Here is a 22,523-nt window from a genome sequence, read left to right as displayed (position 1 = left end):
TGGAAGTAAGATCCCCCTCCCGGGTCTCATAGAAAAATAACGAAGCCCTATGGTTTTTTCTCAAATATCAAAGCTTGTTGTTTAGATCTTTACTAAACTCGTCCCTTTACCTTCTATTAGGTGAGATTTGAAGCGTTATCTCAATGTCTTTCTCCTTCTACCCATAGATTTTTTTTGGGATGACTTAAATAGGAGTGTAATTTTCACACTGTCAGAATAGAATTAACACGATCCAATTAATCTTGGTGGGAATTTTCAACTTTAGATATCCAGTTTAGCTTTCACCCCATTTGTGAGATTTTACTGGGTTTGTTGTTGTTGTATCCAGTTTAGCTTTCTGAGTATAGTTATAGTTAATGAGTGTGAGTCACTGTGATTACACGAGACTTGTCTCACCTATTAATGGGCACTCTGTGATGCTTACTGAGTTGTAGACTCACTCCTTACATGTTTTGCAGATTTAGAGGCCGACGTTGAGCCTACTACCAGAGATGTGCCACGACGAAAAAAGGGAATGAAAAGCTGCTTTGCATTGACACTCAAGCACTAATGCCCAAACAAGACCAAAGCAAAACAAAATGCAGCTACATTGATGCATCTATTGTTAACCTATGTCACAACATTTTGTTATTCCATTTATTAGAATCAAAATTTGTTAAGAGTCAAAGTACACCTTGCTTAAACCCTAATGGCAATAGAGAGCGCATAGAGAGCTATTCAATCTCGCGACCTATCTCCAAATCTATAGGCTTCAAGTCCAATACTGTAAGAGAGCATATTAATAAAGAAAGGATGTCAATTTTTGAACTGAAATAAATTTAAAAACACAGAGAAAAACAATTACTAGACAGCCAACTATAAATTTACACACAAGAATAAGTAAACTTTTGGATAAATAACTCAGTATTCAACCAAGTGCACCATTTAGCCTTTTTGGAGCATGAGTGCCAACAAATAATGTTGGACCAATTCCAGAAAATACATTCATACATAGAATAAGCAGTTTGGCGGAGAGACCATGGATTCACGTGCCCCATAATCTAGCTTGTAAATCCGCCTGTCTTTTTTTTTTTTTTTTGTCAAAAGAGAAGCTAATATATAAATTTAAATATTGTTCGTACAACCTGAGCATCAAAGTTGCCAAGGTTAGCCAAAACATTAGAAACATCACTAGAGATAGATCTACGATATGTAGCTCCAGAAATATCCAACATAAGACTAGGCAAAATAGTAGATGGTGGTAGTACTAAAACAGTAGGACCACCAATTTTTTCAATTTTCAGTCCTTCCTTAGCTAGCAAGTCATCCACTTTGTTTTGCTCCCGAAAACAGTGTCTTAATTCCGGATCTCCTAGCCGTTGTCTTAGTATCCTGCAATCATGTAAGATAGATGTATATTGTGGGGAGTTAGTTGTGAACATGTTAATAATCTCTGTTCAGTCTGTATAGACTTCCAGGGATGAAGGTCATGAGCATAAGCTAATTTTAGACCATGTATAAGTGATATGAGCTCGCTATATGTATTATCAGATTGAGGAATCTGCATCTAGTAGCCTAGCACCAAATCCCCTTTACTATTTCGGAAAACTCCGCCAAAACCTCCTGCTCCATCTTTAAATGCTCCATCAATATTGAGTTTGAAGTGATTTTGTTTAGGAGGATGTCATTTGACATGGAGAGCTAGAGGTGGTTTGGTACTACTGTCATTTCTTGCTAGAGCAACATACTCTGTAGCTTGCATATGTACCAGATCAAACGAAGCAGATCTTGTGAGGTTATTGTAGAGGTTGTTATTTCTAGTGATCCAAATATGCCAAAGACAAAAGGAAAATAATTATTTCCATGTGTAAATTGCATTTGGTAATATAAGAGGGAGAGGTTTGCAATAATGTCCAATCAGTGTTGGTGATTGCCAAGAATGTGAATACTAGTAATACCAAGTCTTTGCCAAAAGGATTTAACAACCACACAGTCAATGAAAATATGATCAAGGGTTTCTTCACAAGATCTGCAGGTGGAACATTGTCTATCAATATTAATGCCTATTGAGTTTAAGTAGACTCGGGTTGGTAAACGATTATGATAACATAACCAAATGAAGAATTTTATTTTATTTGGTGTCTTCAGCTTCCAAATCCAAGAGAAGTTAAGAGTGTTTGGGTGGCTAGATTTGATAAGCATCCGAGCAGTTTTTGAGCTGAAACAGTCGGTGTTTGTTAGTTTCCAAATTGGCCTATCTTCATGTTCAGGGAATAATGGTAGTTGAACATTATTAATAGTGTTAAGTAAGTGGGATGGTAGGTCAAAAGAGATGTTTTTGAGGTTCCAAGATCCATTTTCATTAAGGTCTGCAATATTTAGAGCATGTTCAGTAGCAGTTAAAGGACCCTTTATAGTAGCTCTAAGAGTGGGAGTATTGGGTAACCATTGGGTATGCCAAAATTAATGCTTTTACCATTTCCAATGATCCAACGGATACCTTGGTTACAAAAGTACCATCCCTTAAGAATGTTGCTCCAGATAATTGAATCAGTTCTACATTGATGGGTTTAAGTTTGGGACTGGAAGTTTCTATGAGAGCAACAATATTTATTAATGAGAACTCGGGCCCAAAGGGAATGAGGGTTTTTAAAAAGTCGCCATGCAAGGTTCGTGTGAAAGTTAAATTCTTGTTTTCAGCACTGACTATACCTAGTCCACCATTATTCTTAATATCAGTCAAGGTATGCCAATTAACAAGATGAAGCTTGGATTTTTCAGCAGTAGATCCCCATATGAAATTACGCTGGGTTCGATCAATGAGTCTATTGATATTTTTGGGGAGTTTGTGGTATTGCATAATATGATTTGGAATACTATTAAGAGTAGAGGTAGCAAGGGTAGTGCGACCTGCCATATTAAGGAATCTAGTCTTCCAACCTGTAAGCTTCTTATTCATGTTATCAATGACGAATTGGAAGTCTCTTGACTTTGGTTTTTGGTGGAAAATGGGAAACCTAAGTATCTACCGAAAGTGGAACTTTGCTTAACTTGGAGGGCATGAGAGAGAATTTTCCTGATGGTGGGATCACAATTTGCATAGAAAAGGACTTTTGATTTATCAAGGTTTATTTTTTGACCCGATAACGCACAAAAAGAATTCATAGTTCTCAAAATGGAGTCACAATTCTTGTTGTCCGCGCGGACCATCAGGGTTAGATCATCTGCAAAGAAAAGATGGGATAACTGGGGACCAGTTCTACTAATTTTGATAGGGTTCCAATAACCTAGATCCACCTCATGACAAATATTTTTAGAGAGCATTTCTAAGTAGAGTATAAAGATGTGGGGAGACATGGGGTCTCCTTGTCTGATGTCTCTACCAGGGAAAAAAAATTCAATTTTACTTCCATTGATAAGGATAGACATAGTGGAGGAAGTAATACAAGACATAATAAGTTTAATAAAATTCGGAGGGAATTAGAAAAAAGTGACTGTGCGATGTATGAAAGACCATTCCAATCGATCAAAAGCTTTTTCAAAGTCGACTTTAAGAATCATGTTAGCTTTTGAACCTTTCATCTTTTGGTAGTGGTTCACAACTTCTTGAACAATGATCGCACAGTCGGCCGCTCTTCTATTCTTCAGGAAACTAGCTTGATAGGGACCAATAAGCTTGTCTAAAAGGGGTTTAATACGGTTTACAATAACTTTTGTGACAAGTTTATAGACAGTATTGCAAAGGCCAATGGGTCTAATGTTCTTTATATTATTGCCATTTTCGAATTTTGAGATGAGACACAAATAAGTACGGTTTAGGTCCGGAGGGATGGTACTAGTGGTGAAAATATTATGGCAGAGTGACAGGACAGAGGGACCCATAATTCTTCAGTATTTCTTATAGAAAAAAGGGTGTAAACCATCTGGTCTAGGTGCTTTGAAGGGCTTAAAAGATTTTAAAGCCTCTAAGATTTCATGGTCACAGAGGTCTTTTCCTAAATGTATTTTGTCTGAATCTGTGAGAATGAAAAAAGGATAATGATTGTAGTGATTAGCGGCGTCAAGATGAATAGTGGAATACAAGGCTTTGAAGTAATTGAAAATATGAGCATCTATATCAGCTTGGTCATAAATCAAGTTACCAGTATCATCTATAAAAGAGATAATACAGTTTCTTCTTCTTCGATTAATGGTCGAGATGTGAAAAAATTTAGCATTTGCATCTCCATCAGTAATCCAGTTTATACGAGATTTCAGCTTCCAGAACTCTTCTTCCAACCTAAGGATATCATTGAAGTCTTTTATAAGAGAGATTTCAAGATTTTGGAGGAATGAGCTAGTGGCATACTTGGCAGAATTTTGTATACCAGTAAGTCTAGCTAAAATAGTCTTTATTTTTAGTAAAAATATTTTCAAAAACATTCTTGTTCCACCAGGTAATGTTATATTGAAAAAGAGAGGTAGCTTGTAGGAGGTCAAGATTACTATTCCAGGAGTCATTAATAATATTAACAAGATCAGGATGTGAGCACCACATGGTTTCAAATCTGAAGGGCTTGCTAATACTAGTAATGTTATTACCATGGAGATGTAAAAATAAAGGGTTGTGATCAGAATAAGTTTTAGGTAGATGACTAACATGAGCGTCTGGGAAAATATTAAGCCAATCATCATTAATGAATCATCTGTCAAGTCTTTCAAGAATCAAATCATTTCGAGTTCGTTTATTAGACCAAGTATACTTGCTCCCCTTAAAACCTAGATCAAATAAGTTGCAGTTGTTTATACATGACCAAAAAATGTCTGCTCTATTATTATTAACATGTCTACCACCCCATTTATCATTGGCAGTGAGCACCTCGTTGAAATCACCACCAATAAGCCAAGGACCATTATAAGTTTCACGAAGAGCTATAAGATTGTCCCACAGAATTTTGCGACAATTAAATAAGTTACTAGCATAAATCACAGAAAAGAGCCAGGGTTGAGTTGAGGAATATACCTTAACCATTGCATGAATTTCTTGGCTAGTAACGGTGATTCTGTCAACAGTGATAAGTCTACTAGACCAAAGGAACACAATACCACCCGAGCGACCATTAGCTGGCACTTCAATCATATCCGTGAAAAGGAAATCATCTCTAAGGGTTTGGTGATTCTCCATCTTGGTCTCTAGGAGAGCAACTAGGCAAGGCTTATGATAGTCTAACATAAATCCAAAATTTCTTCTAAAATCAGAATTATTGGAACCTCTACAGTTCCATATGACAAAGTTAGTGTGGCTATTCATTGGGGCTAATGGATTGTTTAGGTTCACAGGGCTCACAAGTAATAAGCCCCGACATGGTTTCATTTGCATGATGGAAACATGCTTTTTTCCTTGGTTCCCCCTGAAGATTTGAGTGCTTTGAACTCAGCAAGTGAGGCGTTCGGTGAGTTGTACTCCTATGTTATCTCTCATTTTTGAGTCACTACTAGTGTTGGTGGTTGTGACATGGACGCCAGCACTAGTACGCTTAGTTGAGCTCCTGTTGGTAGTAATTGATGTAGAGTTGGTGGATTTAAAGTGAAGAAAGTGTGAGATGGTTCCAGATTACTTGTTGGGACAGTGGAACTGCTTGGAGAATCTGCAATAGATGAAGGTTTGGTAGATTGATCTAGTTTCTCTATTGTGTTAGATTGAGAGTGGGTCACAAGATTGTGGAGAAGTGGGTGTTCGTGTGAAAGGCTAGGGGTTTGCCCCACAATTGAAGCCTTAGGTTTGAGGCTTCTTCTTGTGGATTGTCGTTGTGTAATTTGATAGGATATCAAGGGTTTTTTATCAGCACTACTATTGGTAGATTTACCAAGTTGAAAAGTCAGATTAGAATTCTTTATGGTTATGGAATTGATATCATTCTCATTGGAATCCTCTTGGTTCATTAGTATAGAAGAACTGGGTGAAGTGTGTACGGGAATGTCTATAGTTATTTCAGGGGTGAGAATTTGTGTCTCAGGTTGAGCTTCGAACATATTAGGTAAAGAAATTACAGTGGGAGTGGTTAATTTACCTAGACGTTCACTTTGGTGAACATCTATATGTTGCTTCCCAGTATGGACCAAGTTTGAAACATCAGAAGAAGAATTTTCGTCCATGATTTTGTCTCCAATAATAGTTGATGCAAGGCTATCATTGTGAGCATTGCCAGAATTGTTTTTAGAAATGTGAATGTTAGCGGTCTGGGCGCTCTCTATTTTATCAAAACCAATTGACTGATTGGGAGTAGGGGCCATTAAAGGAGTTAGGTTAGATTGTAGCTTGGGTTTTATTAACTCTAAGTTAAGTTGCCCCTGATTAGCGGCTTCACTGTCGCTTGCTAGCGGCTTAGTCAGACCATTTTCATGATTGTCAACGGCAGTCAAATTAAGGTGAGCATATGAGACAGATTTTGAAGAAGAGTTAGAATTAGATTTTTCTTTGTAACTAAAAGTTTTTGAATCAAGATACTTACCAGTGGTGGCATGATATAATTTAACATTTATACCTTGTTCCGTTTCTTTTCTCACCGGTAGTGGGAGACCGGGAGCCGTCGCTTTAGAGCTACTTCTATTTCTTCGTCGGGGGAAAACAACAGTTTGTCAGGTGTCATCCTCGTTGTAAATAAGTGGTGGGGTTTGGGTTCCCCCTACCATGTTGAGGTTTAGTGCTTCGTTCCTACTCGATCTCCGTTGGTGAAGTTGTTGTCTTATAGGCACAATTAAGATGAATATGCCCTAATCTGCCACATGTTTTACATAAAATATCTGCTCCTTCATAGAAAAGATTATGTTTGTGCCTTCCGATAGTGATGTGTGTTTTGACTGGTATTCCAATTGGGACCTCAACACAAATACGAGCATATCTGCCCCTTAAAGTTGCAGATGTACAAGTATCAATTTTAAGAAGACGACCCAACTTGCTTCCAATCTTAGATAAGATAATTGTGTCATAGAACTCAGTAGGGAGTTCTGGTAAACGGACCCAAATAGTCAAGGAGGTGACTTCTGCCTCAGAGGCAACAAAATTTGGATGCCACTTTTTAATTGACAGAAAGAAACCATTGATAAACCAAGGCCCGTTGTGAAGTGCTTTTTGCATACTTTCTTCCTTGAGAAATTTGACTATGAAGTAGTCAAATCTTGAATCGATTAACAATAACTCTTCTGAAACCTTCCACAGATCTTTCAATTTTGATTTAAGATATTGGTGGCTCATTCGTTTTCCGAATAATTTGATAATAACTGAAAATTTCCAAGGGAGGTACAGTCTGTTCTTGTCTTCCAGGGATAATGGTATGGTGTTATCATCGTTAAGTTCGTCACCTGAATCTTTCTCCATCTGCAACTCTTTGGTACAGAACACTGTATCCGCGTTTCTTGACCCAACAGTGCAGGAAAAGGGGGTAATTAGTTTTTTGTTTTTTTAAAAAGGTTGGGTTGTTGTCTCATCTAGATTCATAGAGGTTAAATCAGGTTATTTTGGTGGTATCCACGGTTGAGATACAACAAAGGAGGTGGGAGGGGGGGGGGGTCATAGTAGTTATCGAAGGGAAGGGTTGGAAAGTGAAAATGGAAAGGAAGGGAAAGTAAACCCGCCTGCCATAATGGCAAAGAAATGCACATAGAGAGCTATTCAATCTCGCGACCTATCTCCAAATCTATAGGCTTCAAGTCCAATACTGTAAGAGAGCATATTAATAAAGAAAAGATGTCAATTTTTGAACTGAAATAAATTTAAAAACACAGAGAAAAGCAATTACTAGACAGACAACTATAAATTTACACACAAGAATAAGTAAATGCAAAGGACAAAAGAACTTCAAGTTCATAGTTAAGTATTAGCCAAAAATCTCCACACTGAAACCTGATTATAGACGACATAACTAAACTTCAATGTAAGGATTCAGTAAACAAAAACCTTCTTCATTCTAGGCCTCCCCTCTGTGGACTCGACAAGACAAAAGTTAGTTGGGCACCAATCATTAAAACGAAGAAAGAACTCATATATTATAAATAAATTTCTCTGAATTAATTCATCATCATAGCACTTTTTTTTTTTAGAAGGATTCATCATCATAGCACGTAACTGTGCAAAGAAAACTGTTAGCCACTTGTACAATGCAAACATCCTAGCAGCAGTCCAAGTAGTTACTGAATGAGGAAAGGACAGGCAACTTGTAGCACAATTAAATGGCTGTTTGGTTTAGAAATAAGTTATGTAGGGATTAGTGATGCCGAGATTGTAATGCAGGAATTAGTAATGCAATGATTGTCATGCAGGATATTAAATATCTTCAAATCCCAATCAAACATCGTATAAACTAATATTAATTTTTATGAGGAGAATATATCTCCTAAAAGCCCAACCAAAAGACCCCTAAGTGGACTTACTAGTAATTTGCAAACCAGTTTGGGATCATTAAGGTGGTGAAGCCAGTATTAAATTCAGAAACACAAAGTGAACTTCATCATGGTACTGATTGCATCTAGCATTTTATCACTTACGCCAAAAGACGACAAGGATGACATAAGCCTTTTTTTTTTGGATGAAGTAAAGAAACTTTTATTAATACTGACATCCAGAAGATGCATAGTTAGGAAAGCGTTAATGACCCCTATGCAAAACTCAAGGTGCCAATGAAGTCCAAAAATAGATTTACATCAGTCACATCCCTCTGCTTACACCAACAAAAAAGGTTCAAGAGGCATTTTGCTTTTAGTGCAGGGATCGTACCAGAGGTCTCTTCAAGGCATCTTCATCTTGCATTTCTTTCTCCGTGTCTAGAAATACAGCTTGGTACTACCTGCCGTATCTTTTTCCTTTCCTTTCTCCACTTTCCATAGCCACCAGCTTACCAAAGCATCCTTAGGACTGTTTGGAATTAACCCCTTGAATTCCACAAATGTTTAAGACCATGCTCCATATATCTCTGGCTACCACACAGTGTAGCAGCAAATGTTTTGCATAGAAAGCATCTATTCAAAAGTTTAAATCCTCTCTTCAACAAGTTGTCTTGCGTTAAGAAAGCTTCACACATCAGTATCCAGCGGAGAGAAATTACTTTGGAGCTTTAATTTTCCATATCCTTTTCCATGGCCGGGAGTATACAATATTTCATGTTTGCCAAAACACATTGGCAACCTTTACCAGTAAAACTTACCCCTGTAATTCTTATTCCATCAGATTCTATCCCTCCCTCCCCCTCTGCAAATTTCCTGTTCCAGTTTGTCTAAAGCCCTGTCAAGCAGCTGATTTCCCAACCTATGTTATTCAGGACAATATAAGTTAGTTAATACTCAATACACACCAATGTTTTGCTAAATGATAAGGTATATTATTAAAGATGAATAAACACTAAGCTAGTGCATCAAAAAAGAAATTACAAGTTCTACAATTCCCCCATCATGTCTAACATGGCATCTATACCCCGTACTAGTTTGCACCAAAAAGCAAAAGGTAAAACCTTAAACTTAAGACAAAGAATGTTTCTCTTGTTGCCTTCAAAAATTCTATTGTCCAACACACGCCTAGAGTACACACAAGTATCCTGCATAAGTTTCTTCAACGCAAAAACCTTAAAATCTTCAGCTTTATAACTAGTCATAAACATATGGAGGTACGAAGTTAGAACACAGACGCTAACTAAGGAAACTGCTTTTTGCAAAAAGAATACTCAGAAAACCAGCACTTCAACAGCTCGAACTTTAGTGTCAACGCCAATTGAGGCGGTAAGACAATATCCTCATCATAACAGCTGTGTTAGACTCTCATTGCTTCCATCAAAGGACAGTAGACTCTCAACATAGTTGCTCAAGAAGAATTATTTCTCCCATCATCGATATTGCTATCCTAAATTTATGTGCTCGATCATACAAAATCAAGATTCCTGATATGCTACTTCAACAGACACTACCCATTTCTTCTGATCCCAATAGCATTTGAAATATCATGCTTCAAATCCACAAAAATTCTCAGTCGCACACTCCATTTTCCAAAAGCAGTTCAGTACCCAAACAGTAAAACATTGAGATTACCAAAATCATGACTCCTGTACCAAAACACAGCAACCCAATCCTCTCATAAACAGACGAGTCCAAAAAGAGATTCATGCACTAGCTCATACAGGAACCATCAATTCACTAGAAGTTTCTTAAATTATGAGCCAATAGCTTATTTAAAAACCCATCACTATTACCATAACACACAATCCAATTAATAGCCTCATCTAACTACCAGTCCCTCTATTCCATTTTATGGGGTACTATTACCATGTGACGAGTCAAAGAGGTTCTTCTTTGAACTCGATTTTCTAAAATATCTTAAATTATTTACTATTGTAACTCATACTGTTTTTATGAAATTTTCAAATATGTAAATTTTATTTCAAAAAATTTGAAGAATCTATGTTTGAATTCACTTAGAATATTAAGTAATTTGACCATTATACTATGAACCCGCCAAATAAAATGGAAAGGAGGGAGTATTATCAACCAGTATATCATGGATATCTCTTACACTCATTGTTTCTACAAACCGGTACTCAAACTATATAACTCAATTTCACGAGGCATTAGATAAGTCCATTATTACCACAAGCAAAGCCGTAGAAGAGTAATAAGTGATTACAGGGGTTTTAAGCGCAAAACACAATTAAAGTGTAGCTTAATGAAGAAAGACAAAGATCAAGAAAAAAATTAAAAAATATATATATATACTCAATATGTTATGAAAAAGGATAACTATAAATGAAACAATACTTATTTGTACCAAAGAACTCAAAACTAAAATTAAATAGGATGTATGAAGTAAAAACCATGTCATTCGAGTTCAAAAATCATTCTAACTTGATCTATATGCAAGACTTTAATTCAGAGTTGTGACTAATTTTCTTTCAATAAATTTCTAATTCCTATTGTTGACCACTAGTATGTTTATCCGTAAAGTACTTTTGTCATCTATTTTTGTTATTTAGTGTTGTCCTTTTAAAAATAGAGATTGTTCACATTGAGATCTTTATGGTGCCTTCAGGGGCGGGTGCAACTCTTCATTACCGGGTTCAATTGAACCTAGTACTTTCCATATTGTGTATAAATTTATGCGTAAAAATTCATCAAAATTGTAATAAATAGTAGATATGAACCCGTAGCTTCAATAATATAATGAGTTCAATACTATAAACCTTAAAGGTTGAACTCATAGAGATTAAATCCTAGATTCGCCCCTAGGTGCCTTCACTAAACCATAGTAACAACAACAACAACAACAATAAACTCAGTGTAATCCCACATGTGAGGTCTGGGTCACTAAACCATAGTAAGGAGGCAAAACATCTAAGTAGTGTTGCACCGAACTTCAGGGAAAGGCACACTTTTAACAACATTGTAAAAACCTATGTCAATAGTTCCTTGCAGACAAGTTGTCCTTTCCACCTTACAGTCATAGTTGGATAGACTTGATAATATATACTCTTTTATAGGCTAACTAAAAAGCCCTCGTTTGAGTGGGTCACTAAACCATAGTAAGGAGGCAAAACATCTAAGTAGTGTTGCACCGAACTTCAGGGAAAGGCACACTTTTAACAACATTGTAAAAACCTATGTCAATAGTTCCTTGCAGACAAGTTGTCCTTTCCACCTTACAGTCATAGTTGGATAGACTTGATAATATATACTCTTTTATAGGCTAACTAAAAAGCCCTTGTTTGAGGTTAAGGCTAGCAATGTTTGCCTTTCATGCGGTTTCAAATATTAACATTATCTCCTTTCGTTTTTTCTACACAAAAATTCATGTAAATCAACTAGTGAGACAAAGGCATGACATAGATAGTAGACAGTCAACTCTCTTACCGTCAGTTACTGCGATTGATTGGGGAGAGAGTGCTAGTCTAACTGCCGGTACGGGTACGCTAATAGGTAGAGGATCTTCCAATCCTAGAATAAGAAAGTAATTGTCTGCCGTACTGGTTGGTTCATTGGATGTGTCAATCTGCTATCTATAACTTGTTAGGTTAAATATTTTTTTGTTGCTAAATGTTATGGCCTAAATGTTGAACTATTGACCCTACTTGTTCGGATGGGTGTTCACTCCAAAGTGTTCACGGACAACATGCATACATCCATAAGTAACTTAGCGCAACATGAAAAATTTCATTAAGAGGATTCAGCGAAGAAAAGACAAACGTGTCAACAGCATCAACAAGTGTATTTGAGAGATTGTCCTTCGTCTGAGAAGTGTATGCATGAGTTCGTTGAGTTGAAACTAGCAGGCAAGAATAAAAGTTGTTCTTGTGTTTAAGCATGTACGTATCATGTTAGATATTTTTGTTTAATCCGAGAAACTAAGCTTCATATACTGTTAGGGAAGAGGTAATTTTGTCAAAAATATAGTAAAAGTATATAATTTTATTATTCACTAAACATGAACAAGATCCAATTTAAGTTTAATAACCATAAAAAATATCGTTGGTCCCTTAGGGTTTAATTTCGTCTCATATTTTCCCCTCCCGCTAACAACTACCCAGCTTGGCTTTGAGAATTGCCCATGTAGACAAACATCAAATCCATGTTTATCGCAAAGTTATCAAATTGGTTAATATATACCCTCTACAACAATATGAAGCATGCCCCTAAACAACTGAAAATATTAAAATATATCCCTAAACAGTTGAAAAGGTGACCGATTTTTATGCGGTAGAAACCTATTAGTAAGAGGGGCATGCTTGAGATAAAAGATGCGCGGGGAGAAAAAATATGTGCGCGCTAAGCTAATGAAGGGAGAAAGTTCAAATCAAAGTATTCAATTTCCCTTCATTTACCTTTTGATCCATACCTTTAATTTCGTCTCATATTTTCCCCTCCCGCGAACAACTACCCAGCTTGGCTTTGACAGTTGCCTATGTAGACAAACATCATATCCAAGTTTATCGCAAAACTATCAAATTGGTTAATATACACCCTCTACAACAATATGAAACATGCCCCCGGACTATTGAAAATGTCAAAATATATCCCTAAACAGTTGAAAAGGTCCAATAGTAGGATGATGGAAACCTATTAGTAAGAGAAGCATATTTGAGATAAAAGATAACACAGGGGTTCCTATGAGCCGAAAGTAAATGGAGAGCATATATAGAACAAATCACAAATATTAGGGGTGTATTTGGACCTTTTATGTATATTACAACAACGTAAATTTATTCCTTAACTACAATGTAAGCAAGCCAAAGAAAATTCCAAAGAAAAAGAACAGTTCAAATTCACTTCCTTTATTTTTTTATGAAATTCCATCATTCCTACTATTAACAACTAAATAAATTTCCTCCCTAAAAGTCCAAATTTGGTATGTAATATCTTACCGATGTAAGCAAGTATCACTATATCAGCTACTTACCAACTTATAGAAAAACCCAATTACCATAAGTGATAAAAGTATATATTTAGTTTATTATGATTGTCAAAGGTCAACTAACAGATAAATGATATTAGGCAAGTGATTAATTGGACTATTGTTTTCTTCTAAGAAACTCAATAAGAGTTTGAACCGCAATTACTACCCTGCTTCAAATAAGCTAGCTCAAAAAGAATTTCTGCTTTCTTCATTTCCTACCTTCCAAATGTGAGAAAAGATTTTGAGCAAGTAATTAAACAGCTTCCCTTTCTGGATTAGCCAGCATCTACTTTTCTGGTACAACTTCTTGTCTTTGCTCTATTTACCTTGTATAAATAGTGCTTTCTCTTGTCTTCTTGCCATCAACTTGCTTTTGAAGCTCTCTTCACTAGCAATCAACTTCAAAAACCTGCTCTCACCAGCGAGCAGTCTCTCTTTCAAGAACTACCCCTCCCCCACCCAACCTTTCTTCTCAAACAATAGAAAAGTGAGGGAAAAAATAACAAGATCTTCAATTTCATACCCCAAGAAAAATGTCAGACTATATCCCTGAAGAATTAATGGTTCCAATCTTCTCAAGGCTCTCACCCAAATCTCTACTCCGATTTAGGTGCATATCGCGATCGTGGAACTCACTAATCTCAAGCTCTGAATTCATATCGCTGCACACCTACTGTAACATTCTCCAAAAACCGCCAGCAGGTAAAATCATCAGATACTTCTCACTAACTCAAAGAAAGGAAATATACTCTATTCGACTCATTGATGTATTAGCCGGTATTGAAACTGAATTCAAAATAGGAGCCCCTTTTAATGGCATAGTGCGATATTATTATAGGATCGTGGGCCTATGCAATGGCGTCCTCTGTTTGTCAGATGATTTATTTGTATCTGAAAATCTTTTGGTGCTTTGGAACCCAATGATAGGCAGATCTATCACCCTCCCAATGTCTTCTCTTGAAAACTTAGGCAACTATATGCTTGTTTGTGGGTTTGGCTATGCAATTAAAACGAGAGATTACAAGGTCGTGAGGATGGCCTATGCTCGTGGTGATGGTGGGTACTTGGTACCACCTAAAGTTGAGGTATATGCACTTAGTTCAGGAATTTGGAAGGAATTTGATGGTTTTATTCCAGACAATGGTGTTATAGAGTACTTTTGGACACAAGCTGTTGTTTGTGGGAAAGTCCACTGGACTGCATACAAGATAACTGGGGAGGAAAGAAGGGTGGAGAACTTGATAATGGTGTTTGATCTAAATGATGAGATTTTTCAGGAAATATCATTACCAGAAATTTTGGTTAATGAACCACCTACGAATCTGACTGCTGCGGAATGTAGGAAATCACTTGTTGTGTATCAGTACAATACACGTATTTGGAGCAGCAGTTGTTCCATTTGGGTAATGAAACAGTATGGAGACACTGAGTCATGGAGCATGGAATATAATGTTGCACTCAACCACCAGCAACTCGACCACCAGCGGTTTGGCATGATACTGGGTTTTCATAATGATACTGAAATACTGTTGACAGAGATATCAGGGATGCTAACTTCATATAATCCTGAGACACAAGAAAAGCTGCACCTCGATATTCTTGGCACTAGGTACTCTTTTTATTTTGGCACTTACAAAGAGAGCCTTGCTTTGCTAGATAAAGGGGAGTTACTGCCTCCACTTTATTTATCATCTGATGGGACGGATGACAATGAAGATGAAGAAAATAATGCTGATAAAATGGAGCCTAAAAGGAAGGAGTTGCTGGTGCATTTTCTTAAGCATCAGGATGTCATTGCTGTTCTTGGAGCCAGAAATATATGAGTTTGCCCCCATATTAAATAGTAAAGAAATGTTATAAATTTCAGGCCAACGTTGGCATAATTATCTGCTTTATTTCAGTCCATCCCAATTTCATTTATCATAAGCTATGTATTGTTTGGTCATCTCAGGTGTTATGCTTGTTTTTACAACTTTAATCAATTTGACTGCTCCTCCATTCGTTGTTGTATGTTTGGTCATTGACCACATCAACATGAATGTTCAGAATCAAAAATCTTAGTCAATGCATTTTACTTGAGGTGGGGAAAGCCGTAAACCCATGACCTTTTAGCTTTGAGATATTTCGGTGACATAAAACTATTTTGAAAGGTTAACAGTTGACAGATGAATAAGAAGACATGAATCGCACCACTAACAAAAATGGCTCACTAAAGTAATCAAAATTCTTAGTTAATCATTACTGAAAATCTTTGTTGATTACTCATAAACTTCTCAATTAAAGATGAGATAAACCCACTACCAAATTCCTGTGCTTTCAACTTTAATCTTCTTAAGCTTCATTCTTAATTCCAATATCTGCTGCAATAGAACATGGCAGCAGATTATTAGCTTCATTGTGTATCTCTTTAATACTCAAGTACACAAGTGGTAGAGGTGTCACCATAAACCAAAACGAAAAAATAAAAGCAATTCCCATAAACCAAACCAAAAGTATCAATTTTATGCTATGATCAAATGATAAAACCAACAACAGAAATTCATGCTTCATCAGCAGTCAGCTTGTTTTTTGCTGTGGGCATATAGATAATACGAGGTCAAAATATACTTGCATTAGCAAAACTCACTAAGTTAATGCCAATAAGGACAGTAATTATCCAAATTTAACAAATACAATGATTCACAATTTAGAAAGTCAAAGATTACAGACTACTATATGTATATCAGCCACAAAAATAGAAATTTGCAATAATTACTTACAGATCAGTAAATAACTGCAGCAGCATAAGGGATTTTTATTTGGGAAAGAAAATCTAGACCATGGGCACTCACTTTGTAGCTTCAGCATCTGCAAGATAGAACATTCTTAAAATCGATTATAATCACTGGGAAACGGGTACATGAGTTACGCACTATAAGAAACTTGAAGTTCAATTGCCTTCTTCGTGAATTTGAGCAATCGAACTTTGAGAAAAGGAAATAGTTTTGCTTTGCTGCAGAAAATTCTCAAGCATCATCCCCTTTTCAATTAAATGAGTTCTACTACTATTCTAGTAGAAGTAGTAGAGAAAAGGAAATAGTTATACTTTGTTTCCAAAGTAGATAAGTCTTCCATTAGTTTGGGTACGCCTATCACAAAATTGTCATCATGAATTAGATTCAGTTCAAGATCTAGCAACAGACTGATTCTGCTAGGCTATATAATGCAAGAAGACAATATATTAGATTGCCTCAAAACTGACCACTACAAATGAGGTTGAGTGTTTGGAATAAGGTTATCTTATCTGAAATATCTTACGAATCCGAGGTATCCATAAGAGTTTAGCAATGAAAAGATATCCTGATTAGCTCTCCTAATCCCAGGTATCCATAAGAGTTTAGCAATGAAAAGATATCCTGATTAGCTCTCCTAAGGGCTGTAACAGAAGAATCCCTCATCTGAGAACTACTACAGATCTATTTTCAGTAAGGAATTAAATGATTAAGTTTCCTTTCCTAATAACATCTTAATCTAAGATCTATGAATAGGAAATAGGAGCAAATCTGAAATGCACTTAAGTGGAGGCTTCTTTGAAGGGGTAAACTGCAGTTTTAGTCCTTGAAAGATAACCTCATTACGACTTTGAATCTCCATGTTATTATGTTCAGACATAACCTTTAATATTTTGACACATGGGCCAATTTTGACATTTACTAATGCAATTAGCTACATTGAACAAAAATTAATGAATCTAGTGGCTTCCACCACCTTCTTCCTCCTCTTCTGCTAAACCAGCATCAATCCCCATTCTGAGTGTAGTAGTGGAAGAATAGTTTTAGTGCACGAAATATAACCTCGTTACGGCTTTGAGTCTACATGCTATTATGATCTCCACGTAACATTTACTTTTTTGACAAATCGGCCAATTTTGACATTTACTAATGCAGTTAACAAAATTGAACAAAGATTAATGACATTAGGCTTCCACAACCTTCTGCCTGCTCTTCTGCTAAACCAGAACCAATCCCCCGTACTGCTACTGCTGCTCTTGTTGCTACTTACCCAAAAAAAAGTACATCAACTTCTTGTAAAATGTAGAGATAGATGTTTACTGGTGAAGTGCAATTTATGCTCATATAAATGACAAGCACCGAAGGGGAGCCTTGGCGTAACTGGTAAAGTTGTTGCCATGTGACTAGGAGGTCATGGGTTCGAGCTGTGGAAACAGCCTCTTGTAGAAATGCAGGGTAAGACTCCGTATGATAGACCCTTGTGGTCCGGCCCTTCCCCGAACCCTGCGCATAGTGGGAGCTTAGTGCACCGCGCTGCCCTTTTTATAAATGACAAGCACCGACAAAAGTAGAACTGAACAGAACAGTAGTTAGCACCAGTTGCCTCAATTACCTACGGGCGACAAATCACTTAGTTTGCAAGGTCTACAATGGGAAGCTGCTGTGCTAAAGCAAGAGGAAAGAACAGAGGGGGGAATACTAAAAAGGAAAAGGAAAAGAAAACAGGAAGAGAGAGAGAGAGAGAGAGAGAGAGAGAGAGAGAGAGAGAGAATGAATCAAACTGGAAACCATAAAATTTATGTGTATGTCCTCGCCAATTGTCGAAGATTACCAAGTTTTATTGGACTTGCAGAATTATTATTTTTTGATTAAGCAAACAGGTATCCCACCAATTGTCGAAGATTACCTTGTTTTTTTTAATTAAGTAAACAGGTATCCATGCTTGCTTTAGGCTTTAACCATAACCTAGATATGTTTTATAGATGTTATATGCTTTGCATACAAGTGCTCATGATTTTTTGAAGCCTATATATTATTTTCGTTCAAGCTAATGAATCCAGTACCACTGATCCTTAATCTTTAAATGAATGTTAGATTAGAAATAAAAACTTACAGCTTGTTTGGATGGTTGCTACCCATTGTATCGTATTATATTGTTATCCCTAAACAATGTTTGTTTTGATTGTTTAATTAAAATTGATTGTATTGTATTGTTAAATCTATTGTTCCGAAACAATGAAAAGTCCCATTTTTTGAAACAACCGATTTGGTATGGTGGGATTGTTTTCTATTTTTCTTTCCAATTATGCCCTAACTTATTACCTTATAATTCTATTTTACCCTTTATTTTTTTTATTTTAACTCCAACCTATAACCTACGTTTCGTCTCTCTTTTTTCCTTCTGCCGCTTCCAACTCCAACGTTATGTATAGGTTTTGCCTTCCTTTTGTTTCATTCTTTCTTCTACTTTGATTTTAATTCCACTTCTAATTACTTTATCTCCAATTAGTTGTATAATATTGGTTGTTTTCAAGTGTGCAAAGTGTACTTATTATTGTTTTTAATATTATTAACTTGTTCCACTAATTTCAATAAAATTTGCATGAATTTAATTGCTTAATTTATATATAAGACATAATTGGTGATAAATTAGTAGAAAGGGGTTTCTTAAATTATTTTTATGCGTAATTCTTGATAAATTAAATATTTAAACAATTGAGGGTATTTTAGTAAACATATCAGGTACAGTACGATACAGTCAAACCAAATAGCAAAATGTTATTAACAACAGCAAACAATACAATCTAACCAAACATTGTATTCATAAAACGATACAATACAATACGATACATTATAAAATGATGGGTAACAATAATCCAAACAGAGTGTTAGTCGTTAATGAAGATATAGGAGACCTGTGATGAATAAGTGCGGCGCTCTAGCTAAGCAACAATGTCGTGTGATTCGTCTTATACGTTTTCAGCTCACTAGTATTGTCGTAGATGATATTGACTTCACTTTTTATTATTGATTTTGGATTCACTATTTTACAACCTATGACAAATTAGATGAACCATGCATAGTCTCACATTCCAATTCATACGACCATCGTGGAATAAATAGCACAATGAATCAGCTAATAACGAGCGAAAATAATAGAAATAACAGGGCTTATGTTCTAAGGACATATTGAACAGTTATTAAGGGTTTAAATGATAAGATTATCATTGTTTTGCCTTTAAGATAATAAATTACCACTTAAGAGGTTGTGTTTGTATCATCATGGAACTAGATACTTATTAAGAAATTCTTCCAGAAGATCGTAAATTTAAGTTCTAAATACCAAAATAGACTTTTCTTCATTTGTTTTCTAGGCAAATGGACATTCTCAATATAAAAATAGAGTCTCTTTCATATAACATATACCCCTATAACCAATTTTAAACTATGGATATGCTTGTATAAATTTACAGAACTATTGCGTTTGAAATCCGACGTTATTATTCAGTTCTCTGCCTAAAAAATTTCACTTTATCAAATAGAGACATGTTACTTTTAGTACTACTTTGCCTCTGGGAATATTTGAAACACAATATTCTAATGCCATGGTATTCCTTGCTTATTGACATGAGATTTGTTCAGCCGAATTTGCCAAGGGCATTGACGCGTAAAATATGAAAGGGTTTGTTAAACTATCAATCACAGTCTCCGGTGTGTGGTTGCTGGGGAGCTATTTGCACTTGGATTGACGTTACATGGACTCGTTCACAGATACGTATTACTCCCGTTGTTCCATTTTATATGAATCTTTTTTCTTTTTAGCCCGTTCCAAGAAGATTGGCACATCTATATTTTGGAAACTATATACTTCTAACTTTCCTATTTTACCTTTAATAAAATACTCTTATAGAAATGACAAGGCATCTATATACATTTAACTTATGTCACAAAAGTCTTCCTATCTTTTTAAACCTCGTGTCTAGTCAAATGAAGTGTGTTAGTATCCACTATGAGTTCGTGAAGTATTTTGCTAATTTTTAGGGTATTATAATTACCCCCATGAGACCCACACCCGTGTCATACTCCTGAGGTGTCCTTTTTCCTATAAATAAATAAGTTATTTTAGAAGACAAATACCCCTAAATGGGTTCACTTGTTTTCAAGAAATGTGCAAAAACCTATTGTAGTTGACATTGCTGAAGTGTTGGCCCAGCGGTTAAGGGGGTGCAAAAGTGACCTTTGCTTACATGTTCAATCCTTGCACACAACATTTCCCACTCTTTGTATTGCATTCTAACTTACAAAGTTCAAACTATTTCCTTATCACTTGGTTCGCTTTCTTCTGGTACTATCAGTTCCCTTGCGTTATCCTCATAGGACGCCAAGAGAAGGCTAAATGCTGACCAAATTCCTTTTCTGCCAATATGGATCTGATATCAGCTAGAAGCCATAACTTGATTATAGGATATTACTCTTGTTTGGAGGATATGGGGATATTGAGTTTGTTATGGTGCATAAGGAGAAAGTGTGCCCGCTGATCTCTGATGAAATGATGATAGAGATGTTGCACTGGCTGTAGTCAATATCCTTTCTTTTTTCCTTTTTTTAGATAAGTAATCAAAGATTTTATAAATGCTTGCACTAAGCCAGTGCTAGAAAACATAACTACAAATTGTACAAAATCAATATCCTTTATTTGAGTGTTAATTTCGTTATTTGTTTATTACAACTCGTACATTTGCTATAACAATGAAACTCCTAAAAGTTTACATTACATATCAAAGAAAGCACAAAAACCTCTAAAATTGCATGTACGCACCTACAGGACTAACCTTGATACCTCATATTATTTTCATATATTATTTATTAATATTAAATCACACACATATCCAAAGATATGAGTTTCTGCGTCTGGTATAAGAAAGAAGCAAGCCGTCACTGGCAACATACAACAAATGCTTTGGTTGTAATCAGTATCATTTACGTGATGGTTATCACTATATCAGATTTATCTTGCGAGCTGATAGAGAAGAGCAAATTATGGGTTAAGACTTGTTTTACTTGGAAGTTTTGGTTGATTCTCACTCTCAAGGAACCCTGCTCTACAGTACTTTCCTCTTCTGTAGAAGTTAAGTTTTATGGATATGATGGGACTAAACCTCGTATACAATCAAGTAGACAAAAATTAGAGAATCTTAAAACTAGTCAATTCATGATGAATCTTCATAATACATATACTGACGGTGTTACGATAATATGAATTGAGCTTAAATGGAAAAATGAGGATTCATATAGCCAACCCCAATCTGTTTGGGATTGAAGCAGAGTTGTTTTTGTTTTCAAAGACGCACCCAACAAAAAGGGCACCAAATCAAAATTAGCACAAGCAAATATATTAAAACCTTTAAAAAAAGCTTTCCTTTTTCTGTTTTATTAGCCTTTAAAAATTCACATAATCAGAGCTAGACAGCTTGATAGATTTTCTCAGTTCATTGTGCAGAAAAGGAACTGAGCTTTTGCTTTTTGTGCCATTCTCAGTTAATTGCACCTGTTTTGTGCCATTTTTTTATTATAAAATATTACCTTACTTGATGAAAGAAAACCTTTGAACATTCACACAACTGGACAAATATAAATTAGGGAAAGTAATTAGCAACTAAAGCAGATCTACTTTTTCAATTTTGGAATCAAACATGTAACGATGTTGAAGGCTACGAGAATCAACAAATTTAGAAGCAAAGTGCGTACCAATGATTCAATGATATAAATTGGACAAGTCCGGAAAGGGAGAATTTCTGAGAAGAGCGACAATGATTTGAGGAGTGGTGAGACCATTTTTGGAGAACAGGGGAACGCTGCAGCTGTTCATCGCCTTCCCTGTTTTAGGAAGCTGCGGGTAACAAGGGCACGGCAGATTTTTATCCTAGTAGGACTTTGGACATAAAAATTGTAATTTTTTGTATTTGAAGCTAAGTTTAAAAATGTTATTTGTAATTTGCAATAGTAGTTGGACATGTATTTTATTTCAAAAAATATTATATTTTTGTGAGTTGGGGAAAAAATGATATCTTGAAAACTCATTTTTAAAAAAATTTTAAAGACTAGCAGAATTTTATGGATAAACGTATTTTTGGAAAATAAAATTGAAAAAAAAAAAAAATTATGGATAAACGGGGCCGTAGAATCATTTGATAATGCTATGCGAATGATAGAAATATGCCATCGTGTATGGCTAACTCAATAACAAAAGGTTTTCAAGGACGGGAGCAGACTACCATAAGATAAAAAATTTATTTTGTTGAGATACGTACTTAAAAATTAAAAAACGTATATCATATTAAGACATTTGCCGATAAACCATAAGCCCT

The 22,523-nt window shown here is 35.8% G+C and overlaps 1 protein-coding gene and 1 long non-coding RNA gene across 2 annotated transcripts; one reads left to right on the top strand and one right to left on the bottom strand.

The window, feature by feature from the left end:
• Positions 1–876: 876 nt before the first annotated feature.
• Positions 877–22,097, bottom strand: LOC107785246 (uncharacterized). The gene is made up of 4 exons (XR_001647834.2): positions 21,904–22,097; positions 16,144–16,231; positions 8,732–9,259; positions 877–7,676 (listed from the first exon to the last, which is right to left on the bottom strand). It is a non-coding gene; the product is annotated as an uncharacterized LOC107785246 (long non-coding RNA).
• Positions 12,744–16,128, top strand: LOC142180330 (F-box/kelch-repeat protein At3g23880-like). Its single transcript, XM_075252048.1, has one exon. The coding sequence runs from the start codon at positions 13,918–13,920 to the stop codon at positions 15,205–15,207; it is 1,290 nt and encodes a 429-aa protein (XP_075108149.1). The 5' UTR covers positions 12,744–13,917; the 3' UTR covers positions 15,208–16,128.
• Positions 22,098–22,523: the final 426 nt, after the last annotated feature.

The sequence above is a fragment of the Nicotiana tabacum genome, chromosome 4 (genome assembly GCF_000715075.1).
Source record: "Nicotiana tabacum cultivar K326 chromosome 4, ASM71507v2, whole genome shotgun sequence".
NCBI classification, from domain to species: domain Eukaryota; kingdom Viridiplantae; phylum Streptophyta; class Magnoliopsida; order Solanales; family Solanaceae; genus Nicotiana; species Nicotiana tabacum.
Note: the sequence above shows the minus strand (reverse complement) of the source record. Positions and strands in the feature narration are given on the sequence as shown.